Raw genomic sequence first — 22,904 nt, 5'->3', positions numbered from 1 at the left:
CCTTGTTTCCATTAAAGTCAAAGGCTTGCAGAGCCTCTTAGTAGTTTAAGTAAGATTCTTGACAATAGTGATAAAAGAACAAAGGGGTCCAGATGTATTCTTTATGTACAGAAATATCTGAGGAATCTTCTTTTCCTGAATGGCAGCATGGATGTGGAGGATTTATCAAGCAACATAGCATTGTTTAGGAAAATGATGGGGGTGCAAGCAGTCTGGTCGAGACCAGCTCTGCTGATTTGAGTGAAATTGGCAAAAATACATTTGCAACTCAGGATTGTCTACAGGCATGTAGAAGTCAAACTTAGGTCCATTTCTGGGGTCTAAATCCCTGGGAAAACAACATGGAAAACCTTTCTGCAGGTCTCAGATTTATGGTTGTGGTTTTCTAGTGTGCATTGCTCTGGTGAATGGGCAGCACTGGTTACTGGGGTGGTCTTTTGCCTGCTGTTTTCAGATAATTTTTAATTTCTTTTTTTCCCCCTGATGTGACAATTCTCAAACCCAATGTTCCGTGGAGCACTTTTAGCCTTGTGTGTTGGCCATGTAGCCATGCATAATACAGCTCAGAACTTGTTTGTTTATTTAGTGATTCTTGTTCTAATTTTGCTTGGGGCTATTCTTAATGAATGGAAAGCAAAATAACAGAGTAGAGCAAAGGGTAAAGATCTGATGACAACCTGTGGAGTTGTGTTACGTTCTGTTAAGAATAGGCACACTGGATTTAGTCTAGGAAAATTTATACTATAATCCAGCAATATAACCAAATTCTCATTCACTGGGATATAAGAAGCTGCTTTTGGTTACAAGTGGGTAAAAGTAGTATTAACTTGACTCATTTAGGTGAGGACACTTGAAGTATCCTTGACACTTGAATAGCTAAGGTTTAATCTACAAAATTGTAGGGGTAAGTAAGATTAGGGGATTAGAACATCTCTCTTCTGAAAAAAAGGCTGAAGTATTTGGGGCTTTTTAGCCTGGAGAAGACTGAAGGGGAGATCTCATAAATGCTTATAAATACTTACAGGGTTGGTATCAAGAGGATGGGGTCAGGCTTTTTTCAGTGGTGCTCCTCAGTGACAGGACAAGGGGTACCTCAAGCATAGGAAATTCCATCTAAACATGAAAAGGAACTTCTTTGGGGGTGGTAGAGCACTGGAACAGGCTGCCCAGAGAGGTAGTGGAGTCTCCTTGTCTGGAGTCATTCAAACTGGCTTTGGGTGAACCTGCTTCAGCAGAGGGGTTTATTTAGCTGATATCCAGAGGTCCCTTCCAACCCCTGTCATATTGTGATTCTGTTACAGAGGGCTGTTGAGAGTATGGCTTTTATTTTGGCTTTGCTGTAAGTGCCTGAATGTCAGAAAAGTATCAGAAGTGATTAGGTAGCTATTGAATTTGTGTATGTTTGTGATACCATGTGCATGTTGACCTGAATTTGTTCTTTTCATTTCTGTGGTGAACATGTCTTGTCGATCTCTTTTCATGGCTTGTTATTTATACGCTTTTGACTGCTGTATTATAAATAGCTTCAGCTAACTATATTTCTAATAAATCCAGGTGAAACCCACGTATTTGTGTTGTGCTTTCTTGCAGGGGCTGGTGTTTTTTTCCTTTCTTGTGCTGAAGGAGAGCAGATCAGCTTTCTCTTCGACTGTATCGTCCGTGGCATCTCCCCGACGAAAGGCCCTTTTGGTTTGCGTCCAGTCCTACCAGGTTAATATAGGAAGTATAGAGTAACCCAGCAAAGTAGGAACTTGCCATGTCTAGCACTTGCTGCTGTGACTGTAAGAACAGCTTGCAGGCACCAAGGGTGTGGAAAGTGCAAAGTGTTTTTCATTCTGAAATGTCACAGTACAGATTTATCAATTGAATGTGCTCGTTTCCCCCATGCTGCTCTGGCTCATTCATATGGCTGGGGATGGTGGCTTTACACTACTAAAATATGGCTACTTGAATCGAAAGGAACCCTAACCTTTAGTTTTAAACTTAGACAGTTTGATCTGGGCCCTTGTCTGCATTGCTATTTTGATAGCTTAATGGAAAACTTAACTTCTGGGGCATTTTGAATTCATCCAAACCATTTAGAACTAAGTCTTGCCAACCTTAGAAAAATCCTAAACGTACAAGTCCTAAACCTTTAGTTTCACAAAAATTGATGGCATGAAAAATGAAGTCTACAAGAAATTATTCTGTTTTGACTTTTAAAAATTTTCTTCTATTATTTCAATTTTAGATGGCCTGTTGTTTGAAAAATCCTTTTTTTTTAATGCAGAAGTTAATATGCTTCTGCATCTTAATTATCACTTCTGGAGTTTGTAGGTTATTGTACATATATATCCTCCTTCAAGAGCTTTAACCTCACTGAAGTGCATCAGGTGGATGTGGGATGATTTGGTGATTTTTCTTTTTTTTCTTTTTCTCTCTTTTTTTTTTTGTTTGCTGTTAAAGGGCAAACCTATTTTCTGAGATCTTTTTCATTTGTCTTCTGTGCTTGAGACTTCTTGCTGACATGAGGTGAAGATGCACTCAGCCACCCAGTTTCACCTGATTTCCCTGGACAGGAGCAGTGTTCTGTAGGGAACTGTGCTCACATTCTTCCTCACTCCTCTGCAGCCCTTTTCCAAGCTACTTTTACTCCTCTACCTTACACTTCTGTGTCTTACCCTTGCCTCTTCCAGATTGTTGTCACCCCACATCTTTGCATATAAAATGTTTATTTTTTTTATGTTCCCCTTCACGTATTATCCAGCGCAGAGGCTTGCACAGACCTGTCTAAGGAACATGTACATAACTAGTGATTCATCTATAGTCTAATTGTCCTTATCAAGTCTGCTGTTACACACACAGAATGTACTGTATTGCTTGCAAAGGTCATGTCTCTGCCAGCTGCATACTGTATCTAGCAGGAGTATTGAAATTCACTCAACCTTTTGAAAGGATTAGTTAAATAGATGAATCATCTGCATAGCTCAGGTAATGAGATAAAAACTTCCAGATTAAGGATTCTACCAAAAAACACATAGTCCATGTTATTTGTGTTTACTGCAGTGTAGAATGGTGCACAGCCTCAGTTGTGCTTTCTTTATGCAATGTTCTGTGTAATTTAACAGCTTTATAGGATGCAGCACAGTTTGCTCTTTCAATTTGGCTTCTCGCTGTTGCCTCTACCTTTCCAACTTGAACCTGCAACATGCTTGAATAACTCTTGGGTGTTTTCAGGAAAGAATAATAGCCAAAGGGCAGCTTTACAGAGAAAGTAATGTAATGTGGTGACAAAAATGTCACATTGACAGTGGACACCAATGCACACAGACAGACATAATCTGGATATTGTGCAGTCATCATCTGCTTAGTCTTTGGAAAAAGGGTGATGAATGAAGGCAGTGGCTTCATGTGCAAACAGCTCAACCATTATGGTTTAATGGAACGCTGAAGTATTGATGGAATTATCAGGAGTTGGTAGAGACTGGAAAATGCCAAATTTTCTCCCTTTGACTTGCCATGGTGATTCTTTAAACACAAGTAAAATGCCCAGTATCCAAAAGGAGTTTGTAAACTGCATGTGTGAGGGGTATTTGCTCAAGTACAATATTCATATCTTCTTTTCAGGCTTGTAGTTTAAAAAAAAAAGAAAACATAAAAACATACCTTACTTCCTTTAAAAGGTTGGTGCTCTTGTCACCCATGATTGCTTCATGCATTTTAATTATTATTTTATTATGTAGTCTATAAAATATGTCAAGAAACTGCTGTGCATTGGAACCCAAACTTGACTGACCATTGCAAAGTATCCAGATCTGGTCTAATCTCTCATAGCTGACCTGCTGTAAACCACAGGGTAGACCTGAGAACTCCTGAGATCCAACCTGAATTATTCTGTGACTTTTTGGAAATGGGTACCAAATGAATAAAAACATGATAAAAATAATTTTCTTATGTGTACATGCAAAATGAAGTGGAAAAGGAAAAGAGCATTAGATGTCTCACAGTTTACTACTGTGTGGTACTTCTTTTGGGTTCTTCTTTAATTCTGCACAATTGTGCCAAAATACTCCTGTTGATGACTGACTCAGCTGATTGGAGGCTTGGATTTATTAAAGGCTTCATGATCAGGTCTCAAATTTAAGACAGATGGCATTGAGTGGGATGCAAAGGTAGTGTAGGTATCTGTAGATGGTTTTAGGCAGCTTAGCCTTTCAAATAACAGACTGAAATGTGACAGGATATCTTTGACTTGTTTTCCCCAGCTATTGGTTGGAGGATAATTGTTGTAGTTAGCTACTTGCATAGTCCCTCCATTTTTTTCCTTTTTTTTCTTTTTTTTTTCAATAGAGGAGATATTTAGAAAACAGAGAAGAAAATTCTATGTTGTTGTCATGACAGAAGTCTACGTATTGCCAAAGCTGATTGCATGCTTTGTAATCCATACTGAATTTGCATGCACACTATTTGAGAGCTGCTTGTTTGCCAGCTGCATGTTGAATTCCTTCTTTTCATTGGCAAGGTTCATCTTGAACGCCAAAGATGAACAGAGCAAAGGCCCAAGAGCCTTTCAGTGCTGTCATTGATCAGTGGGCAGATCAGTACCCTCTAAATTACAGCCATGGGACAGTCTAGTCCTGCAGACTGAGAAAACCCCAGGTGTGATACTGATAGTCTGGACGCTCCCTGATTTTTGGAAGCTCTTTCAGGCTGCTTTGTGACTGATTGGAGAGTGTGCAGTGTTGCTTACCGAGGATCTGTCTGATGCTCTTTCTTTTTGTTGAAGCTTGATACGCCTTTGGCCATTGCAAGACAGCTCTGTGGCTGCCTTCTGCAGTATCTGTACCAAATGGATCCTCCTCAAAGTTTTAAGACATCTTTTCGTTCCTCCAGACATCTTACAAGGTGTGGAGGTGTTAGCATGAAGGTGAGGGTCCAGGCCTGATTTGCAGGTGTGCCTACAGTTACAAAGGAAGAAAGAAAGGAGAGATGTTCAGCCTGACTTAACTAACTTTGTTTAATGAAGTAATTAACCAGTGCTTCATTTTAAAGATGCCTATAATCAAGCATATCTTAGGTAGCTGCTTACTTAACTTGATACGACACATTTTTTTTCCTGACAGGTGCTCACTGACCAACCTTGGAGCTTTGAATTACTGTGACACTTCATTCACATGCTGCTAAAGTATTCAAAATCTCCCACCCTGAGCAGCTGATGTGGCTTTACTGAATACCCACCAACGTACTATGAAAATAAAATCTCCATCAGAGGCATTCTTAGTCCAGCCAATTTAGATGTCATCCTTCCCCTTTGCCCCAAGGCAGTGCTTGAGATGATTTCATTGATTGCCTCACGTGAAAGATTTTTATTCATAGCAAGGGATCCATTTTTGATTGGAAAATGAGAAAACTCTTTCTTAATGTAAGGACTTGAGTGAACTTAACTGCCTTCATTCCATGGGAGTAAATTATGTTCTAGGATGCATTTGTTAATTTGGGAAATGAAGATATTAATTGCAATTAGAGGTGCTGGAGTTTCTGTAGGATGTTGTGTGGGCAGAAGCTGTCTGAACTTCCTTGGACAGCTGTCTCGGTATTGCTGCTTCTCTCCTCCTGAGTTAGCAGTATAGCAAATTACTACACAGTTATTTAGAGGCTTTGTGTTGTGCATGCATGAGATGATGCTAACAAAGCCAAGTTTACTGTTAAAAAAATGGTTTTATATTTTTTGGTTGGTTGGTTGTTTTTATGTTGTTTTTTTTTTTTTTTTTGGCCATATTTCTACACTTCTGTGTCAGGAGGTTATAAGTTATGTTCTTCAGTAAGGACTGGTCTTTAAAAGGTGGCTGCTAGTGACTTCAGTCCTTAATTTGGTCTTGGAGCAGAACCTCATTGTGAGTGCTTGCTAGTCTGTAACCAAAACCACTGGTACAGGAATCTGCTCCTTCTGGGGAATAGTACTGGATCTGTCTTCCATAGAGGTTCTGGCTTATTAGCAGAGAAGTTTAAATACAAAATAAAGATTTCAGTAAGACTGATGGACTATTATTGTTAACAGCTGCCTAAGATTTAAAGTCTCTGTATGTCTGGCAGGTTATGAAGCTGTTTCTCTAGATATTTCCTAGTGCTTGCTAAGACGAGGTTCTTCTAATCAATCTTCCACAAAACTGGTGAAGAGAGGTCACACCACATCATTTGAGCCCAGTTTTATACACACTTTTTTATACTGAGGCAGTCCTTTAGGGGAAGTTTAACCAAAAATATTTCAGTCCTGTTGGTCAGACAGAGACTGTCCAGAGACTTCATACTGTTGAGTGAAACCTGCTGTGCTCTGTAGCTCTGGCAAGGGTTAGTATCTGTGGCACTTTGGCTTGACCAATTTCATAGAATCCTAGAATGGTTTGGGTTTTGAAGGCACCTTAAAGATCATCTAGTTCCAAACCCCTCCTGCCCATGTTGCTCAAGGCTCCAGATCAATCTGTTGACCTATTATGCCATATTTATACTCAGAGTGCTCATAGAACATCTTTGTTGGACACAAGGGTATTTATCTACACACAGCAGAGTAACTGGAGCAGAGGACATGCAAAAATAGATTGAAGCAGCAGGCTGTAACACTCTATGCCACTGACCTGATCCTTGCACAGACCTGTCTGGGTTGCACGCTAGGTGCTGGTGGCCAAATCTTGCATTTGGCTTTGCAAAGGACCACGTGGAAGCACTTGGGGGGGTTGTTTAAGCAAGCAGTTACACAGGTTTGAACTAGTCAGTACTTGATATGAGTTGTATTGCAGGCCAAATGGGAAGGTAGACCTAGTGAAATAATCCATATCAAACAGTCCCCTTTTCTGTTCAAGTTAGCTTTGGAAGGTGTCAGACACTAACATCAGGCACTGTTTGAGCTGGGAGACACAGGTCACAGACCCTGTTTGCCATAGGCATTTATGCCTTGTCCCTGTTAGAACAGCTCTGATTTCCAACATATGCTGATATGGAAGGACATGTGGATATGTGTGTGTGTTTGTCTTGTTATGCTAGTCTTACCCAGACTGCAGACTGCTGAAGATGGAATCCCCTCTATATGGGAAGGTTCAGCATTGTGACTTCTGTTCCTGTGATGCACTTGGACCCAGGACAGATCAGAAAGTGAACAGTTAGCGAGGAGAAATGTGGCTGCTTGTGTCTTGGGTAGCTCCCATGGAGCTTCAGCTCACCTGGTAATGCTCCTTCCCCACACTGTGAGCTTGTTTTGACTGCTGTGTTGACAACATCAAACCCAAGTCTTTTAGAACTGGAAGACTTGGAGTGAAAATGAAACTTTTCTTCATGTCAGCTAACTGAATCACAGGAATGTGCAGCCCTTTTCATCCTTTCTTTCTTCTTATTAAATACTTCAATGATTAAATGTTTCTGTGGTGTGCAGCTGCTACCCATTTGGTCAGATATACAAGAGCAGGGGTTGTGAAGAGGCTAATCTGTTTTGTCTGCTATTAGTTACTTTCCTTATGTAATTAATAAGAGCTACTGAAACTTCTGATGATGAACAAGTCAGCAGACCATAGCCTTTGCAACTGCTGAACATGAAACAGTGCTGTTTGCAGAAACCTGTCAGATTTCTCTAGGGATAATGGCTGTGATTGCTTCCAGCATCAGGCTCTGTTATGGTGCCTGGATGGAAACAAAATGATTTAGAGGAAACTGGCCTGTTTGGTGAAAGTTCTTCCACATTCTGTGTAGCTTCTGGGCTTTCTCTTTGTGTTGGAATAGAATGAGCTTTCTTCACTGAAGTAATTTAATCTGGAATGGCAAACTCACCAAAATGTGTGAGGGAAATCCCCAACAGTACGTTTTAGTTGTGCTTTTTACCATTCTAACTTGTATTAAACACGGACTCAGGGAGCCACCAAGTTGTTTCTTCAAGCCCTGACTTCTGAACTTAATGACGTTCTGAAGGTCAAACCTGAAAACCATGTCTTTGCAAACAGCTGATCTGGACTGGAGGATATCAGTTCAATCACTGTGATTTGCTTGTGTAAATTTGCAGGATGAAGACTTTAGTTTTCTTGATGCTAACAATCCCGACGAGTTCAGTGAAGCCAGGACACGTTTTCCAGGTCACATAGTGGTTTTTAGCTCCTCTGGACTTGCTGAATGCTAAGTATCTGTAGCTATTGTCTTTGGTCCTGTGCTCTTCAAGGCTCTGTCCCTGGAGGTGACTCTTACAGAGGTGGGATACAAACTCTGAAAGGCTTTGACACTTAGAAGTGTTGCATTTCTGCAGGGTGTGCTTGAAGGCAGTGTCCCACACATTTTGACCAGCATTTTCCCGTCCTGTAGTAGATGATCACACATAGGAACCTAAGAGTATCTAATGTTCTCATCTAACATAAGAATATGCCTTTTCTTTCCTTCTTTTTATACATTTGCCATATTTCTTCACATTTATTTATGTGTTTTCTGTTTCTTTTGAAAGATCCAAGTACAAATCCAGCCTATTCTGAAGAAAGATTGACTCATGAAGCTTTGCAGTTAGAAAAACGCTTGAGCTTGCTGTCCCATACAAGTCGCCAGGGCAGTGGAGGTAAGAAATATCTCCAAATTAAATAAAAATAAAGGGCTTTCCTTTCCTCCCTCTCCCTCCTCCCTTTCCTCCTTCTCAGGCTTTAGAAATGATCATATGGAGAGAACTATGAGATGTTGAGCTTAAAAGAAAAATAGTAGTGGAACAGTCAGGTTTTGGCTGTTACTGCTTGTGGGGTGGTTCTTTAAAAGCATTGCCCAAAGTCCATTGATAGTGACTGGGGCTTTTCAGCTAAGCAGGGTGAGTTTTGGATCAAACACAATTAAGAGAGGAAAATCCTTCAGAATCCTCCTGAGTTTGTGCATGTGCAACTTCAAAGGAGCTGTCTGTATCGAGTTTGTTATCTGCTTAAGTGCTTGACTTCAGCCTGTGAGATGGACTGACTTGTATATTTCAGGCTTACAGCAGCTTTTTGGGGTAAAACCTGGGAGTTTTGTGCTTTGGTGCTGAGTGCTGTTATTGCTCTTTGTAGTGCTGTCTGTGCATGTCCCTTCTGGAGCTGTTTAGGTATCAAAGTAGAATTGGTGTCTAGCACTGGATTTATAAAAGGGCCTGTGCCCTCAGCTGCCATTTGAATTGTTTGATATCAGATGTTAGAGCCCCAAAACATCTGCTTTGCTCTTGACACTAGCACCTATAAGCCTAGAAGTGGCCCTGTGGAGATCCCCAGAAGCTTAATTATGTGTTTCCATATGTGTCCATAGATACTTTGGTCTTGATACTGCTGAGTAATATGGGTTGTGGCTGAATTGTTTTTTGTTACAGGGGGATATGGTGGTGAATGGTGCCACATCCAGCTGGAGGCCAGCCACTAGTAGTGTCCCTCAGGGATCAGTTCTGGGCCCCATCCTGTTCAATATCTTTATTGATGATCTGGGTGAGGGGATGGAGTCAGTCATCAGTAAATTTGCAGATGACACCAAGTTGGGAGCAGGTGTTGATCGGTTAGAGGGTAGAAGGGCTCTGCAGAGGGACCTTGACAGGCTGGACAGATGGGCAGAGTCCAACAGGATGGCATTCAACAAGTCCAAGTGCCAGGTGCTGCACTTCGGCTACAACAACCCCATGCAGAGCTACAGGCTGGGGTCAGAGTGGCTGGAGAGCAGCCAGGCAGAAAGGGACCTGGGGGTACTGGTTGACAGCAGCTGAACATGAGCCAGCAGTGTGCCCAGGTGGCCAAGAGAGCCAATGGCATCCTGGCCTGCATCAGGAATAGTGTGGCCAGCAGGAGCAGGGAGGTCATTGTGCACCTGTACACAGCACTGGTTAGGCCACACCTTGAGTACTGTGTCCAGTTCTGGGCCCCTCAATTTAAGGATATTGAGACACTTGAACGTGTCCAGAGAAGGGCAACGAGGCTGGGGAGAGGCCTCCAGCACAAGCCCTATGAGGAGAGGCTGAGGGAGCTGGGACTGTTTAGCCTGGAGAAGAGGAGGCTCAGGGGTGACCTTATTGCTGTTTACAGCTACCTGAAGGGAGGTTGTAGCCAGGAGGGGTTTGGTCTTTTCTCCCAGGCAACCAGCACCAGAACAAGAGGACACAGTCTCAAGCTGTGCCAGGGGAAGTTTAGGCTCGAGGTGAGGAGAAAGTTCTTCACAGAGAGAGTGGTTGGCCATTGGAATGTGCTGCCCAGGGAGGTGGTGGAGTCACCATCCCTGGAGGTGTTCAAGAGGGGATTGGACATGGCACTTGGTGACATGGTTTAGTACTCATGAGGTCTTGAGTGTCAGGTTGGACTTTGATGATCCTTAAGGTCTTTTCCAACCTTATTGATTCTGTGATTTTGGTATGGATATTATGGAGAAGTGCAGTGTAGGAGAGCTCAGAAGAGGGAAGAGGACAGTCTTAAGTTTGATTTTACTTTTGAGGTCTCTCTAACATTCACTTTGATATAATTCATATAAGATTTAAATAGAGGGGGTGGGAAAAGTGAAAATTAGATGCTAGTTTGGTTGATTCAGATGAAATGTAAACATGGAACTGTCTTAGATGACTTTGGGTGACAGTAACAAGGTTATCTTCAGGGCATTCTCAGCTATTCTGAGCATGGGACTTGGCGACTATTCCCTGTGAAATAAGAGTGTCTAAAATAAACCAAATTAACTTTACGGAAGTCAAATCTGGTTGAAAAGGGGAGAATTGGTGCATACACTCTAAAAATTTAACCCTGAAATCATTGTGCTCCACAAAGTGACAGGGTTGTGGCAAGGTAACCATTTGCATTTTATTTTGCCCATGGGGGTAAGAATTATTGCAGGAATTCTGCCTTTCTGACAGAAGTTCCCCTTACAAGAAGCAGATGGAATCTCAGGGTCTTCTCTGTCCATACTTGCCATGCTTCATCCTGTGGCTTGTGTTTTAAGCAGAGGTTGATGTGTTCTCTTTTTTTCCAGGAGACGATCGAAGTCTTTCAAGCTCATCTTCAGATACCAGCCACTCGGATGTTAGTGTTGGAAGCAGACTGACAATTTGGCCTGAGCAGTCTTCTGCCAGCACTTCTCAAGAGAGTCACGGACTGGCAGCTGCAAAGGGCATTCATCTTGGGGAGGAAAAGACCCTTCCAGAAGGGGCACGTGGCACCACTAAACCACCTCCCAAGCCCCTGCGCTCCAGACAGCTCCAGGAAATAGGCCGTCAGAGTTCTTCAGACAGCGGGATTGCTACTGGTAGTCACTCTTCTTACTCTGGAAGCTTCTCTTCCTATGCTGGGAGCTTGGACATTTGCCACGGTGATGAGTTTGGGTCATTGCTGAGCTTGCCGTTGAACTTCCCTTCGGATCAGAGTTTATGTACTTGTCTGCACAGCGAGCCCCAGCGAGGTGTGGGGGCAGAGTACCAGGTGCCCAGCTCTCTCAGACACGTTTATGATACACCCAGGAGTTTGTTACAGGCAGCTTCTAAAGACCTGCATCCGAAGAGTGCAGATTCCACGCTACCCAAGGACCAGGCCCTGCCACCTCAAGGTGCTAGTGACCCAAAACTGCTACTGCCACACTTGGAAGCATGGAGGGTATCTGAGCACAGACAGGACAGAGGGAGGCCTTCATCCTTACTTGCGGAAGGCAGCAAGGACTCCAGTGATGAGACCTATGTGGATTTTGTCTCGAGGTGGTCAGACACAAAAGCACAAGGACAGGTGTCAGACTCCAAAAGTAGTGAGTTGTCACCACCTAGTGGGGCCTCAGCTGACCCCTATGACACATGTAACCCCCACCTTGGGATGACAAGAGCTCTTTTTTCAGCTTGTCCAGTCTGTGGTGGACTAAAGGTAAATACCCAACGCTGAGCAGATGCTAACAAGCCTTTTTTAATATAGCATGACTCATTTAAAATGACTTAAGTTGCAGGTCATAAGCACTATTGTTTCCCTTAGAGTTTGAACAGGTGATAACTTTTGTGTTGGTTATGCTCAAGCTGAGAGGCTTAGAACACTGAGGCCATCAATCATGACTTTTAAACAGGCCAGTTTTGGCTTTGGGTGTATGTGAGTGGCTTACAGTGACAGAGGTAGAAGCTTTATAGGCTCTGAGGAGGCTGAATTTGTCATATAGTAATTATCTAGCATGAAGGATACTGATCTGCCTTGTAGCTGGTATTTCAAAAGAAGAAAGAAGAGAGGTCAGATAGTTATGTGCTGCTCTTAAGATGACCACTGTGAATATTTTTCTTTTATTGATATTTGCTTTTTTTCTTTTATTGGTATTTTGCTTTTTTTCTTTTATTGGTATTTTGCTTTTTTTCTTTTATTGGTATTTTGCTTTTTTTCTTTTATTGGTATTTTTCTTCTTTTCTTTTATTGGTATTTTTCTTCTTTTCTTTTATTGGTATTTTTCTTCTTTTCTTTTATTGGTATTTTTCTTCTTTTCTTTTATTGGTATTTTTCTTCTTTTCTTTTATTGGTATTTTTTCTTTTGCTTATCATTGTAGTTTGAGCATGTCTTGCAAAAGAAGCCAGATTAGCAAAGCTTCTCATTGGGGAAACAGAAGATAGTCTAGTCAGACTGACAAACTATAGCAGCTCAACTCAGCCAGTATTCTAACTAGCCAGAGACAGATATTGTAGAGGAATTATACAAAAACCCATCAGCGGGCTACTATCAGGACAGTGTATTTGCAGGACAAAATTATTTTTTAATGACCAGTCATTTAAAGGATGGAGATTTGTATGCCTTTCTGAACAACTTGCTAGTGTCTGTTACTAGGACTTTGATACTCTCATGAATTCTTTTTGAGCCTGCTAAATTCCTGGCTTTTGAGGGCACTGTGTGTTGTGTTCTCTGTACATTGCATGAAGAAATACTCTTTTCATCCATTCTGGAAAAGAATCTTTGTCAATGTGCTTGCTAAACTGGAATAAGGTAAAGTTGCTTGAAAGACTGAGAAGGTTAGAGGGAGTGTTCAAATTAGGGAATGTGTGAAGTAGGGATTCAGCAGGGGAGACTTTTGTGTGAGGAATTGGCTACTGCCGTTGGAGCTTGTACGTTTTAATTGAGCATGTGAGATTACAGCAATCACTGCTGTGAAAAGGGCTGGAGCGTGCAGGAAGTTATGAAAGAAAAACTGAAAGGTGATGAATTTGAGGGATTGTTTTCTTCTCATGGGGTGTTTCATTCATTTGCACCACTGACTGCTTTCACAAGTCTGAAAAGTAGAATATGGTGTCTGCCTGAGGTGCTTATGTAGCCTCCCTGGGGGTTTGTCCTGTGCCTGCAGGAAGACACTGGTGTGACAGGTTGTGTCTACACTCACAATGATCAATGTTCTTCCAGGAGCATCCTTGCCAGCCATCCACCCCAAAGGCCCTCACTAGTCCTCTATTAAAGTGCTGGAAGCTTGGCAAGATGCAAGAGCCTGAGATTCAGCCTCACACCTCTGAGTTTCCTGCAGTGCAGGGCAGAGAATCTGCTGCTGGCTTCCTGTGGCCACTGCCTGCGGTTAGATAGAAGCTGGGAAGCATGCATGAGACTGATTCCTAGAAGGGCTCTGCTCTGGCTTGGTTGTAGCTAGTGAGCAAAGTAGTTAAGGTACAGTTAGCTCACATGGTCTAAACGTTTCTGGGTGATCTGAATTGCCAGTTTAGATTTGAATTTATCAAAGGTTACTCTGGATTTCTGTGGCAGACAGGGAGTTGAAAATGAGTATTTCCTTGTATGTCTTCAAAGCCATTAAAGGGTAAATTATGTCACTTCTTTAACTACCTGGTGACCCCAACACCATCCACACCCACATCATTTTTTTTGCAAAGTGCTGTCAGGTTTCATGGTGTTTCTAGCTGCCCTACTAAATATCACTTGGCAATAATTTTAGAAACTGTCAATATTTAAACAAATTTAGTGAGAGAAAGACTGGTGCAACCCTCTTACTAACTCTTGTTTTAGGATGAGATATGCACATCTGCTTACCTTTTCCTACTGCCCATTTGTAAGGAGTGGGGAAAGAGGTCTCGCTAATAGAATGATTTGTGGGCTTGGTTTTTACTTTTGAAAGGAAAAATAAGCTTTTGATTACAGTGCCCTGAACTGTCAAGCTGTTTTAGCTGTGTTTAGTGGACACCAACTTTGGCTTTTCTCATGATGAATACATCAAAAGCACAAATCCATCTGCTCCAGCTGAAAAACGAGAATTATGCCTCGTGCTCTGAACACAATATGGACAAAGGTTGGACCAGATGATCCTTGGGGACCCTTTCAACCTAGAATTCTGTGGTTTTGTGAAGATATAGTCAGGGCCAGGAGCTGATTTGTAAATTAATGAAGACACCAGGTTTTCATGTTTATTCAAATTCATGTTCGAAAGACTTTGGTCATGCCAGTGTTTGGAGTTCCTTTGCAATTTCAAGTTAAGCTCTTAATTCAATTGTGGTGTTGTTTTTTAAATGCCTGCTTTTTAGAGTGAGTGACCTGAGTAGAGGAAATTCTGCAGCAATAGTCAAGGATCTGAGCATTGGTTTGGTTTGTGCTCTGTGTGTAAGCTTTGCCAAACTGAGGTTAGAGCTGAGCATGTTGTCTGTGTGTCAAGTTCAGCATGTGAAGAGTGCAGCCAGGCTGTAGGATGAAGACATGCACCTGTGGAAGACATGGTGGTGTTTGTGATTGGGTTTGACTTGGCTAAGAACCACCACAAGGGAGAACATGCCAAGGTTCAAACAGAAAACAGGGCAGGGAAACCTTTGTGTTTCACTCTGGGGATGAAGAAAGTCACTGCATATTGCTTCTGTTCTTTCTACACTGCATTTCATGTGAGAGAGTGGGGATGAATAAGCAGCCAGCAGGGAGCTTTGCTTTCTGTTGTGTGTTACTGGAGTGTGCTCAAGATGTCCTTCTTCACAAACCTCACACAAGCTGTGCCTTTGCCATGTAATTTTTGCCTAGGTGATTTCAGTGCCATAGATGATTGCAGAGATGAATTCTTTGTGTGTTTTAAGCTTAGAATGTTGGATTATTATGGGATTTCTGAGCAAGCTGTAGAGATTTATTATTAGACTTATTGCATTTTCAACTAATTAGCTAATACTAATTTGAATAGAATTTCACTGTACACTTGTTGCTCTGTAATTTCGTTTGATGCTATAGTTTGAGAAATGATGTCAACTTTTTTTATAGGCTGTCTTTTTTCATTTTTCTTTTTTTACACCACCATTGTTTGTAAATTTTCATAGAAATCTGAAAAAAAATAAAATTATTTTCCAACTGTTTTTGTCCTTTTCCATCTGACAAGTACTGGTTTTAGTTTTGATTTGCTTTTTGTCCATTCTGACAAGTACTGGGTTTAGATTTGTTTTGCTTTTTGTCCCTTGACCTTCATCTTCTTCTAAGTTGATTTAATATCACAGAATCATAGAATGTTAGAAGTTGGAAGGGACCTCCAGAGATCATGGAGTCCAGCCCTATATGGAATGATTATAGTTGTCTCTTCACACTAAGTGTTGGACTCAAATCACTGCTGACAGCTCAAAATGTGCCTATTAGTAGGAATGACTTTTATGTATCTCTGTCTCACCCTAAACTCATATTTATGACAGTGGGAGCTCTTATGTATGTGGAAATATAGTCTTGATTACTGCTCTGGTAGTTAACTTGCCATGACAGAGGAGAAAATGTGTCCTTTTGTGTGTGGCTGCTATCATCACTCCTGTATTGATACTCAGCCACCTACTTTACTTGATCATTTAAAAATATCAAAACCTCCTTGGAGAAAATGTTCCCACATTAAGAGCTGGTCTACTCAAGTCCTCTGTGAGATACTTGTGTAGTTCCTGCTGCCACAGTAACAGTCTACCAGGGGACTTCTAGTAAGTGGAAATATGAGGATGCTGTGGTCATGAGGCACTGAGTTGAGGGGTTGTGTCAGGCAGCAGGACTCACAGTGCTGAGTGGCTAAGAACCCTTCCCTACACAACACAGGGAGCTCTGGTACCTGCCAGATGGGGGGTACCACCACCTGGGGGGATGTGGATCTCAGTTTAAGTGGGGAATTGTTTTAACTGATAGGAAATCCCTTTTAGTCCATACTGTGGAAACTGTTTTATTTTGCACTACAACTTGAAGGGAAGCCATGTGCTTGTCTGTGCTGTGATCCTGGAGCAGGCACTCTGCTCAGAATGTTTAACCATGGCCCTCCAGGGCTTGCTAATCACAATCAGTCTTTGGAGAGAGCAGAGTTTCTGTGGGGATCTAGGGCTCCTAGGAATATCTGTGTTTCCATTGTGTGGTGTAAATCAGAGAGAGACTAAGCCTAGAGAGAAGCAAGACGTGTCCTCAGACAGAGAAGGGGCTGGAGCCTAAGGAACACCTTGAACTGCAGTCCCTGTGTGTTGTGGGTTTTGGTTGGACTGATTAGGTCATGAACAGCCTGTAACTGGATTGGGAATATAGCCTTGGCCTCCCAAATCCTGTAAAGCACCTCTAACTCTGGATTTTGCTGGTGTGTCCTTTCATTGTAGACACTGCTTTGGAAAGTGCTAAGAGAAGGCCTGCAAGGTGTAAACTTGGGCAGGGAGAATGGAGACCTAGCACCTGCAGTCTGCCTGTAACTGACAGTTTCCCTTCCTTTCCAGGTACTATTCTAATATAGCATTAAAGCTGATCCCAAAGAAATCACAGTATGTTGTTACCCACCCCTTTAATGCAGATGTTTTTCTTCTCTTGGAGCTGCTGCTCTTTCCTCATGAGACTGAACACCTTCTGTGTTTATCTTGTAGCATGTTTATTTCCCTGCTTTCTCTGAAGTATGGGAACATGATTATTCACAATTACACACTTTTTACAATTCCCCCCTATCCCCTTCCACGATTTTTGCTTTTACAGTGTTGATGGGTGATGCTGTAACGTTTTATACCTCCTCCCATCTTTGGAAAAGCTGCAGGCTGTCTGGATTCTCAGCTGAGAAGGGTGCATTTGTCATCTTCTGCAGCATTGTTTCTGCTGGGGTTTGTGCTCTAACCTCAGAGCTCTGGGCAGTTAGGCAGCATGCACACACACTGTCAAAACTCTGACAGGAACAGTTTGCACTTCAGAGGAATCTAGAAGTCAGTTGTCAGTATTCCTGCCCTGAGTGACAGACAGTGTTTGTGAAGCTCTTGTGTGCTTTGAGGACCATTGATTCTGGGTATTATTGGCTTCTGCCAGGAATTAGACAATTTATCTTTCTGCTCTCTTCTTTTAAGATTTAATTTCTGTTGGTTTTCTTCAGCTCCTGGCTGAAGTTAACCTGCACTGAGGGGAGTCTTCCATAACATGCATCGCCACTGAATGAGGTGACTGCACTGGGCAATGATTTGGCCATCTAGCACATTACATTCCAGTTGTAAAAGGCTCTGAGGTGTTCACAGTAAAGTGGTGTTATTTTTTTGGCTTTTCACAGATCCAAAGGCATCTTTACAGCCACCAATCTCCCCACAACATTTTTCTGAAAAGGAAGCAATCCATGATCATTGCTGTCCTGACCGATGGTATGCAATTGTTGCTGGAGCTGCTTGTGCTGACAAAAGCACATCAAAGGCTGGAGCAAAAGTGTGTTCATTTGAAACTGGCAGAGGAAAAAGACATAACAGAGGTGCATGTATTGTTAGGCTTGGAGCTCAGTTTGGTGTCTTTCTCTGGTTTTGGCCAGGACCCCAGGTGTGCCATGGGATTGACTCCCATCCTTTTACTATGGTGCTGTTGGATCTGTTTATGCCCTGTGCTGAGGTGTTGCTGCTCAGCAGTTCTCAGGGGAAGCAAGACTGTTCTATTTTATTTTTTTTTTCTTCTCAGTTAAGATTGTTCTTTTTCACCTTTTTTGTCTCAGTTTACCTTTGCTGTTTTGTACAGTATTCTAGAATGCTGCTTGGCAATAGGCTTCATTCCCAAGCCATCAAGTGGGCATTCAGCTTCCTTGTAAGCTGGCTGTTTCCAAAGCTTTGCTTGGAGGATCACACTTCCTGGGTATGACTTTGCATCTGAGACATCGCAGTGAAATACAGGACATGCCAGCCCTACCAGAACTGTGCAGATCTGACTTGCTTTGGACCCTGAAGGAGGCTGCCTTAGCTTGTATCTAAAAAACGGTGCTGAAAAAACTCTGCACCTCTCATAGAAGAATCCCCACAGCATTTGTGCTAAGAACGAATGGTCTGAGTTCACAATAATCAGAATTAAGCTTGGGATCAGGCACTAAGTGGAACATGCAGCCTATGGTCTGTCATGGGAAAAGAAGTGCCTGCCACAGAAGCACTGGTAAGTGAAATGATATTAATAGTGTCAAGAGAAGAAGGCATCTTTCCTACATGAGGCAACGTAGACAACCTAGCTCAGCAGATGTCATTCATCTCTACTAAACAGAAGTGTTGTTGGATTAGTTCCTGTTAGACAGTGAAGATATTGATAAACCTCAATATTGACCTTATATACCCACCAGAATGAAGACCTGGGGAAATCTGTTCCCTTTCCTAAATACAGTCAAGCTGGATAGTAACTTTAATCATAACTACAGCTGATAGCTGCTTCCTCCTCTGCTGGGAGCAATAGTTTTTGTGAAGAGAGAAAGACATGTTTTGAAGGAGGAAGAGTATGAAAAACAAAACAAAAACCAAACATCCCCCCCCACCCCCCAAAACTCACCCAAAACAAATAAACAAAAACAACAACAGAAAACCCAAACACCAAACAAAAACAGCCAGGGAAGAAGATGGTTCCCTTTGGAATGTAGGCTTGTTGGTTTTTCTTGGTTTTGGTGCAGTGGTAAAGGCACTCATTAGGTCTCTTGGAACATGGCCATAATAGAAGGATTCTTTTTCCATCTTTTTATCCTCTTTCTTTTTTTTTGTTGTGTTTTTTTGTTTGTTTGTTTGTTTTGTTTTGTTTTGTTTTGTTTTTCTTACTAGAAACCCATTTCTTCCTGGAAAAATTCTACAGAAGCTATGAAAAGTTAGCAGACACTTTTTTTTTTTTTTTTTTTTTTTTAAAGGAGAGCAAGTAGAACTCACCTGCAGAGAAGAAAAGCACCAAAAAGGCTTAGGGAAAGCAAGGATTGCATTGAACTAAACTTGGAGGGAAGCAAATAACTCCCATGGCAGCCCTGGATTAAGATTCCAGCGTTTGATTCCCATGTGGTTCATCTCCTTCTGCAAGATCATAAACAAAGTTACTTTAAAAGGCCCTCAATTCCTTGCCTTGCATTACTGCAAAATGTTTGTAATGTCTCCCAGCATTACATTTTTAAGACCATGGATTAAAGAAGGCTTATACAGAAAAGATTCTGTTTTGATTCACAGTCACTGATACCAAAGGAATTGCATGGCTCAGAAAGAACTGGTGTGCCAGTAGGACAGCAATCATTTGGATGGGATGTCTGGAGGGTTGATAGCAGCTCACTGTGAGTAGATGACAGGACTGGAAAGAGATGCTCAGCAGGGGTGCAGCCTCTCCTACCAACTCATTTTGACAGAGCCACTTCAAACTGGAATTACGTAGATTGGAGGGATGAAATGTGTTGCAACAAAACTACTCAAACTGGCCCTAAACTTGACCAATAACCTATGACAAGACACATGAGTGGAATTAGTTTTTGAAATTCAAGATGCCCAATCTACTCATTGCTTCGAGATCCCTGTGGACATACTTCAACTGGTTGAGAATCATAGAATTCTTAGAATCTTTTCAGTTGGAAAAGGCTTTCAAGATCACTGAGTCCAACCATTCTCTAACTCAGCTAAATCTGGTGTCCCAAGGATAAAATCCTTAAGGTATCAGTTGTGCTGAGGTGGTGATGTAGGTAAATTCTTCCTCTTTGTAACAGAACTGTGCAACCTTATGCCAAATTCTATTACTTTGTCCATAAGGAGAAAACATTTCCCCCCTAATGCTGGGTTAGTAAAGTTTAATTCTTTGACAATATCCACACGTGGGTGATGTGACTTTGGCATTTGTTGGCAAGAAAATGGCAAGTGTGGCAGCAAACCCACTGAGCAGGAGATTGTTTGTTACCTGCTCCACAACAAAATGCACTGAAACTAACTTGAGGAATGAATCACTGAGGAATATTTCTATGTTCAGAACAGAATGAATGCTTCCCATAGGCAGAAGAGTTAGAAGATGTGGGTGAGCCATTCTGGTGCAGAGATGCCTGCCAAACTGTTTGCAGGATGGACTCTTAGAGTTGCCTTGTGATTTTCTGTACTGCTTTGTTATGCACAGTTCTGAGTGCTGCTGCTGAAATGCTAAGGAGCTTGTCCAGTGGTCAAAAGAAAGGCAGTTCCTTGGAAATCCACATGGTAGGTTGGACTGCCGAATTATCTCTCATGCAATTGTAGTGACCTGACAAAGTGTCCCACTGAGGTCAGCAGAGGCCTTGTTGCAGGCTCAGGCTTGCTTCTGACATTCTGAAAAGCAGGGCCACTGAAATCAGCATCATTAAACATCTGCTTCATAGGAGAGTCGGGCTGTGTGTGAGTTAAATAAGATGGATCTTTGCTGTCTAAGAGAGACTGAGTTCAGTCCCTGTCCCATAGGAGGGTGGGTTTGGTTGCTCTGGGCCCCAGGAAAGAAAGAATCCATCCTAAACTTCAGTGTGTCCTTGCTCTGCCTGATTTACTGTTGGATTCACTGTGCTGTCAAGTGAGTTGTGTGCTGCAGGCTCCTGGCAGGAGTTTGTGATGGCACAGTGAGATGATGATGAAGTTTTGGGCACTGTCTCACTTTAAGTAGGAGGAGAATTCCAGAGTGTGCAAGAGAGGTATGAAGCTTGAGATGTGGACTGATCTAGGAATTTTGTGTTTGATTTCATTGTTGTGGCTCTGACCAGCTTCCCTCAGCCTACCTTAGCTGTGTAATATTTCCCTTGTTTGCTACTGTCAGGACTGATGGGATGGTTTCTCCATCAACTCTATCCATGTGCTAAGGATCATGTTATATATGATGTTTTCTGTCTCTCTCACTGCAGCCTGGAAAACTTTCTTGGTTTTGCAGTGAACTGTGCACAGAAAAGGAACTCATTAATAAGAGTTACTAAAGAAGAAAATCAACCTGCCAGGATGGAGCAGCTGCTCTACAATTTATTACATTTTTTCCCCCCCCTAAGTGCTGGCAAGTCTATAACTGATTTTTATAGCTTCAACAAATAATTCAAAGCCAGTTTCTGTTTAATGAGAGATCACAGAGCAGTGGCACTGAATACATTATTTCAGCAGCGTTTGTTTGGTGTGAAATTGAGCTTGAAGGATGGTGGCTTTCAAGAAGTGCAGACTTACTGGAAAGGATTTATAAATGTAGGAACCTTTCCACTCTTTGGATTCACAAAGTCAGCAACTGAGGACATGGTTGTTGAAAATAATTTCTCTGTAAGCAGGGGGTTAGCCTGAGGGTTGAGCAATTTTTTAGCATCTAGAAAGGAGCAAGTGATCAAGAACATGCTTGAGGAACTGACTGAAGTTCAAGGCAAGTTGTAACAAGAGAGGAACAAAAGAAAAACATAATTGTGTGATGTCTTCATGTGTTCTTTCCTTAAATCCTTATGGAGAAGTCTATGGCATCAAATCTAATTTTGCACTTTTTTTTTGGATGCAATGATTTTTTTTTCCCTTTAATTTTTATTTTTGTTTTCTAGGTCAAAAGCCATTTTGCCTAAATAGGGAGTAGGTAAAACTCTGAGCTCTTCCCCAGTAAGAGGTGTGAGAGCAGAGGACTGCAGGGAACTTCTGGAAGAGTTCAAGCTGTCTGAGGATCTGCAGTTAAGTATTTCAGCTAGTCAATTGTCCCATCTTAAGTAAGTAGATACTTCCAGCTGTGTTTCCTTGGTGCCAGTTCTGGTGTCCCCAGCATAAGGACACAGAGCTGTTGGAGCAAGTGGAGAGGAGGGCCACAAAGATGATCCAAGGGTTGGAGCACCTCTGCTATGAGGACAGGCTGAGAGAGTTGGGGGTGTTCAGCCTGGAGAAGACTCCAGGGAGACCTTAGAGCTGCCTTCCAATACCTGAGGGGATGCTACAGAAGGCTGCAGAGGGACTTTTCATAATGGTGTCCAGAGACAGGACAAGGGGGAATGGTTTGAAGCAGAGGGAGAGCAAGGTTAGGCTGAATCTTAGGAAGAAGTTCTTCAGAATGAGGGTGGTGAGACAGGAACAGGCTGCTCAGGGAGGTTGTGGCTGCCTCCTTCCTGGGAGTCTTGAAGGCCAGGTTGACTCCAGCTGAGTCTAGTTTAGAGGTGTCCCTGCCCAGGGCTGGAAGGTTGGAGTAGATGATCTCTGAGGTCTCTTCCAACCTGAGCTATTCTAGGATTCTATGAATTGAGCAAACCTTATTTTTCTAGTGTAAAACCTGCTTTTTACCCCATTTCTTAGCAGTTGCACATAATCCTTTCTGTTCCATTCCTAAATGACATTGTGGAGGGGAGGACTTCCTTGGACTTTGGCTATCCTTGCTAATGTAAGAACATATTGAATCTTCAAAGGTCTCTTGAAAAACTAACTTGCTTCAGGGAATAGTGCAACCCATGGGAGTGGGACAGAAGTGTGAGGAAAAATGTTTTGTGGGGCTGTTTTGTTTTTTTTTTTTTTCCTATCTCCCTAGCTTCAGCACTGGTGGAACTTGGTGCATCAGTCTCTCTGTGACAACCCTTTTTGTGTGCATTAGAAAATTTAGACTGAGCTTCCTCAGATGGGATGGGGATGTTAAGATCAAAACAAATCTCTGGTAATGTGATCCATGTGATAAATGACAGCCAGGCTGGGGTGAGTGAATACCAGGGGCTTGCATACAACTTCTAGGCTGCAGTAAAGTGCCTTTACTGAGTGGAAGCTCTACTTGTATGTCTTCCTTGGTGTTACCTTTTATGTATTTCCATGTTTCCTTTTCCTAAAGCAGGGTAG

At 42.1% G+C, this 22,904-nt stretch overlaps 1 protein-coding gene across 1 annotated transcript in view; it reads left to right on the top strand.

The window, feature by feature from the left end:
• Nucleotides 1–22,904, top strand: part of DOK7 (docking protein 7) — a 50,048-nt gene that overhangs the window by 9,014 nt on the left and 18,130 nt on the right. Inside the window, exons 5-7 of the mRNA XM_054391637.1 lie at nt 1,591–1,710; nt 8,453–8,560; nt 10,954–11,828. Of these exons, the coding sequence (XP_054247612.1) occupies nt 1,591–1,710; nt 8,453–8,560; nt 10,954–11,828 (1,103 nt within the window). The remainder of the gene's footprint in view (nt 1–1,590; nt 1,711–8,452; nt 8,561–10,953; nt 11,829–22,904) is intronic.

This window comes from Indicator indicator, chromosome 23, assembly GCF_027791375.1.
Source record: "Indicator indicator isolate 239-I01 chromosome 23, UM_Iind_1.1, whole genome shotgun sequence".
Classification (NCBI taxonomy): Eukaryota; Metazoa; Chordata; class Aves; order Piciformes; family Indicatoridae; genus Indicator; species Indicator indicator.
Note: the sequence above shows the minus strand (reverse complement) of the source record. Positions and strands in the feature narration are given on the sequence as shown.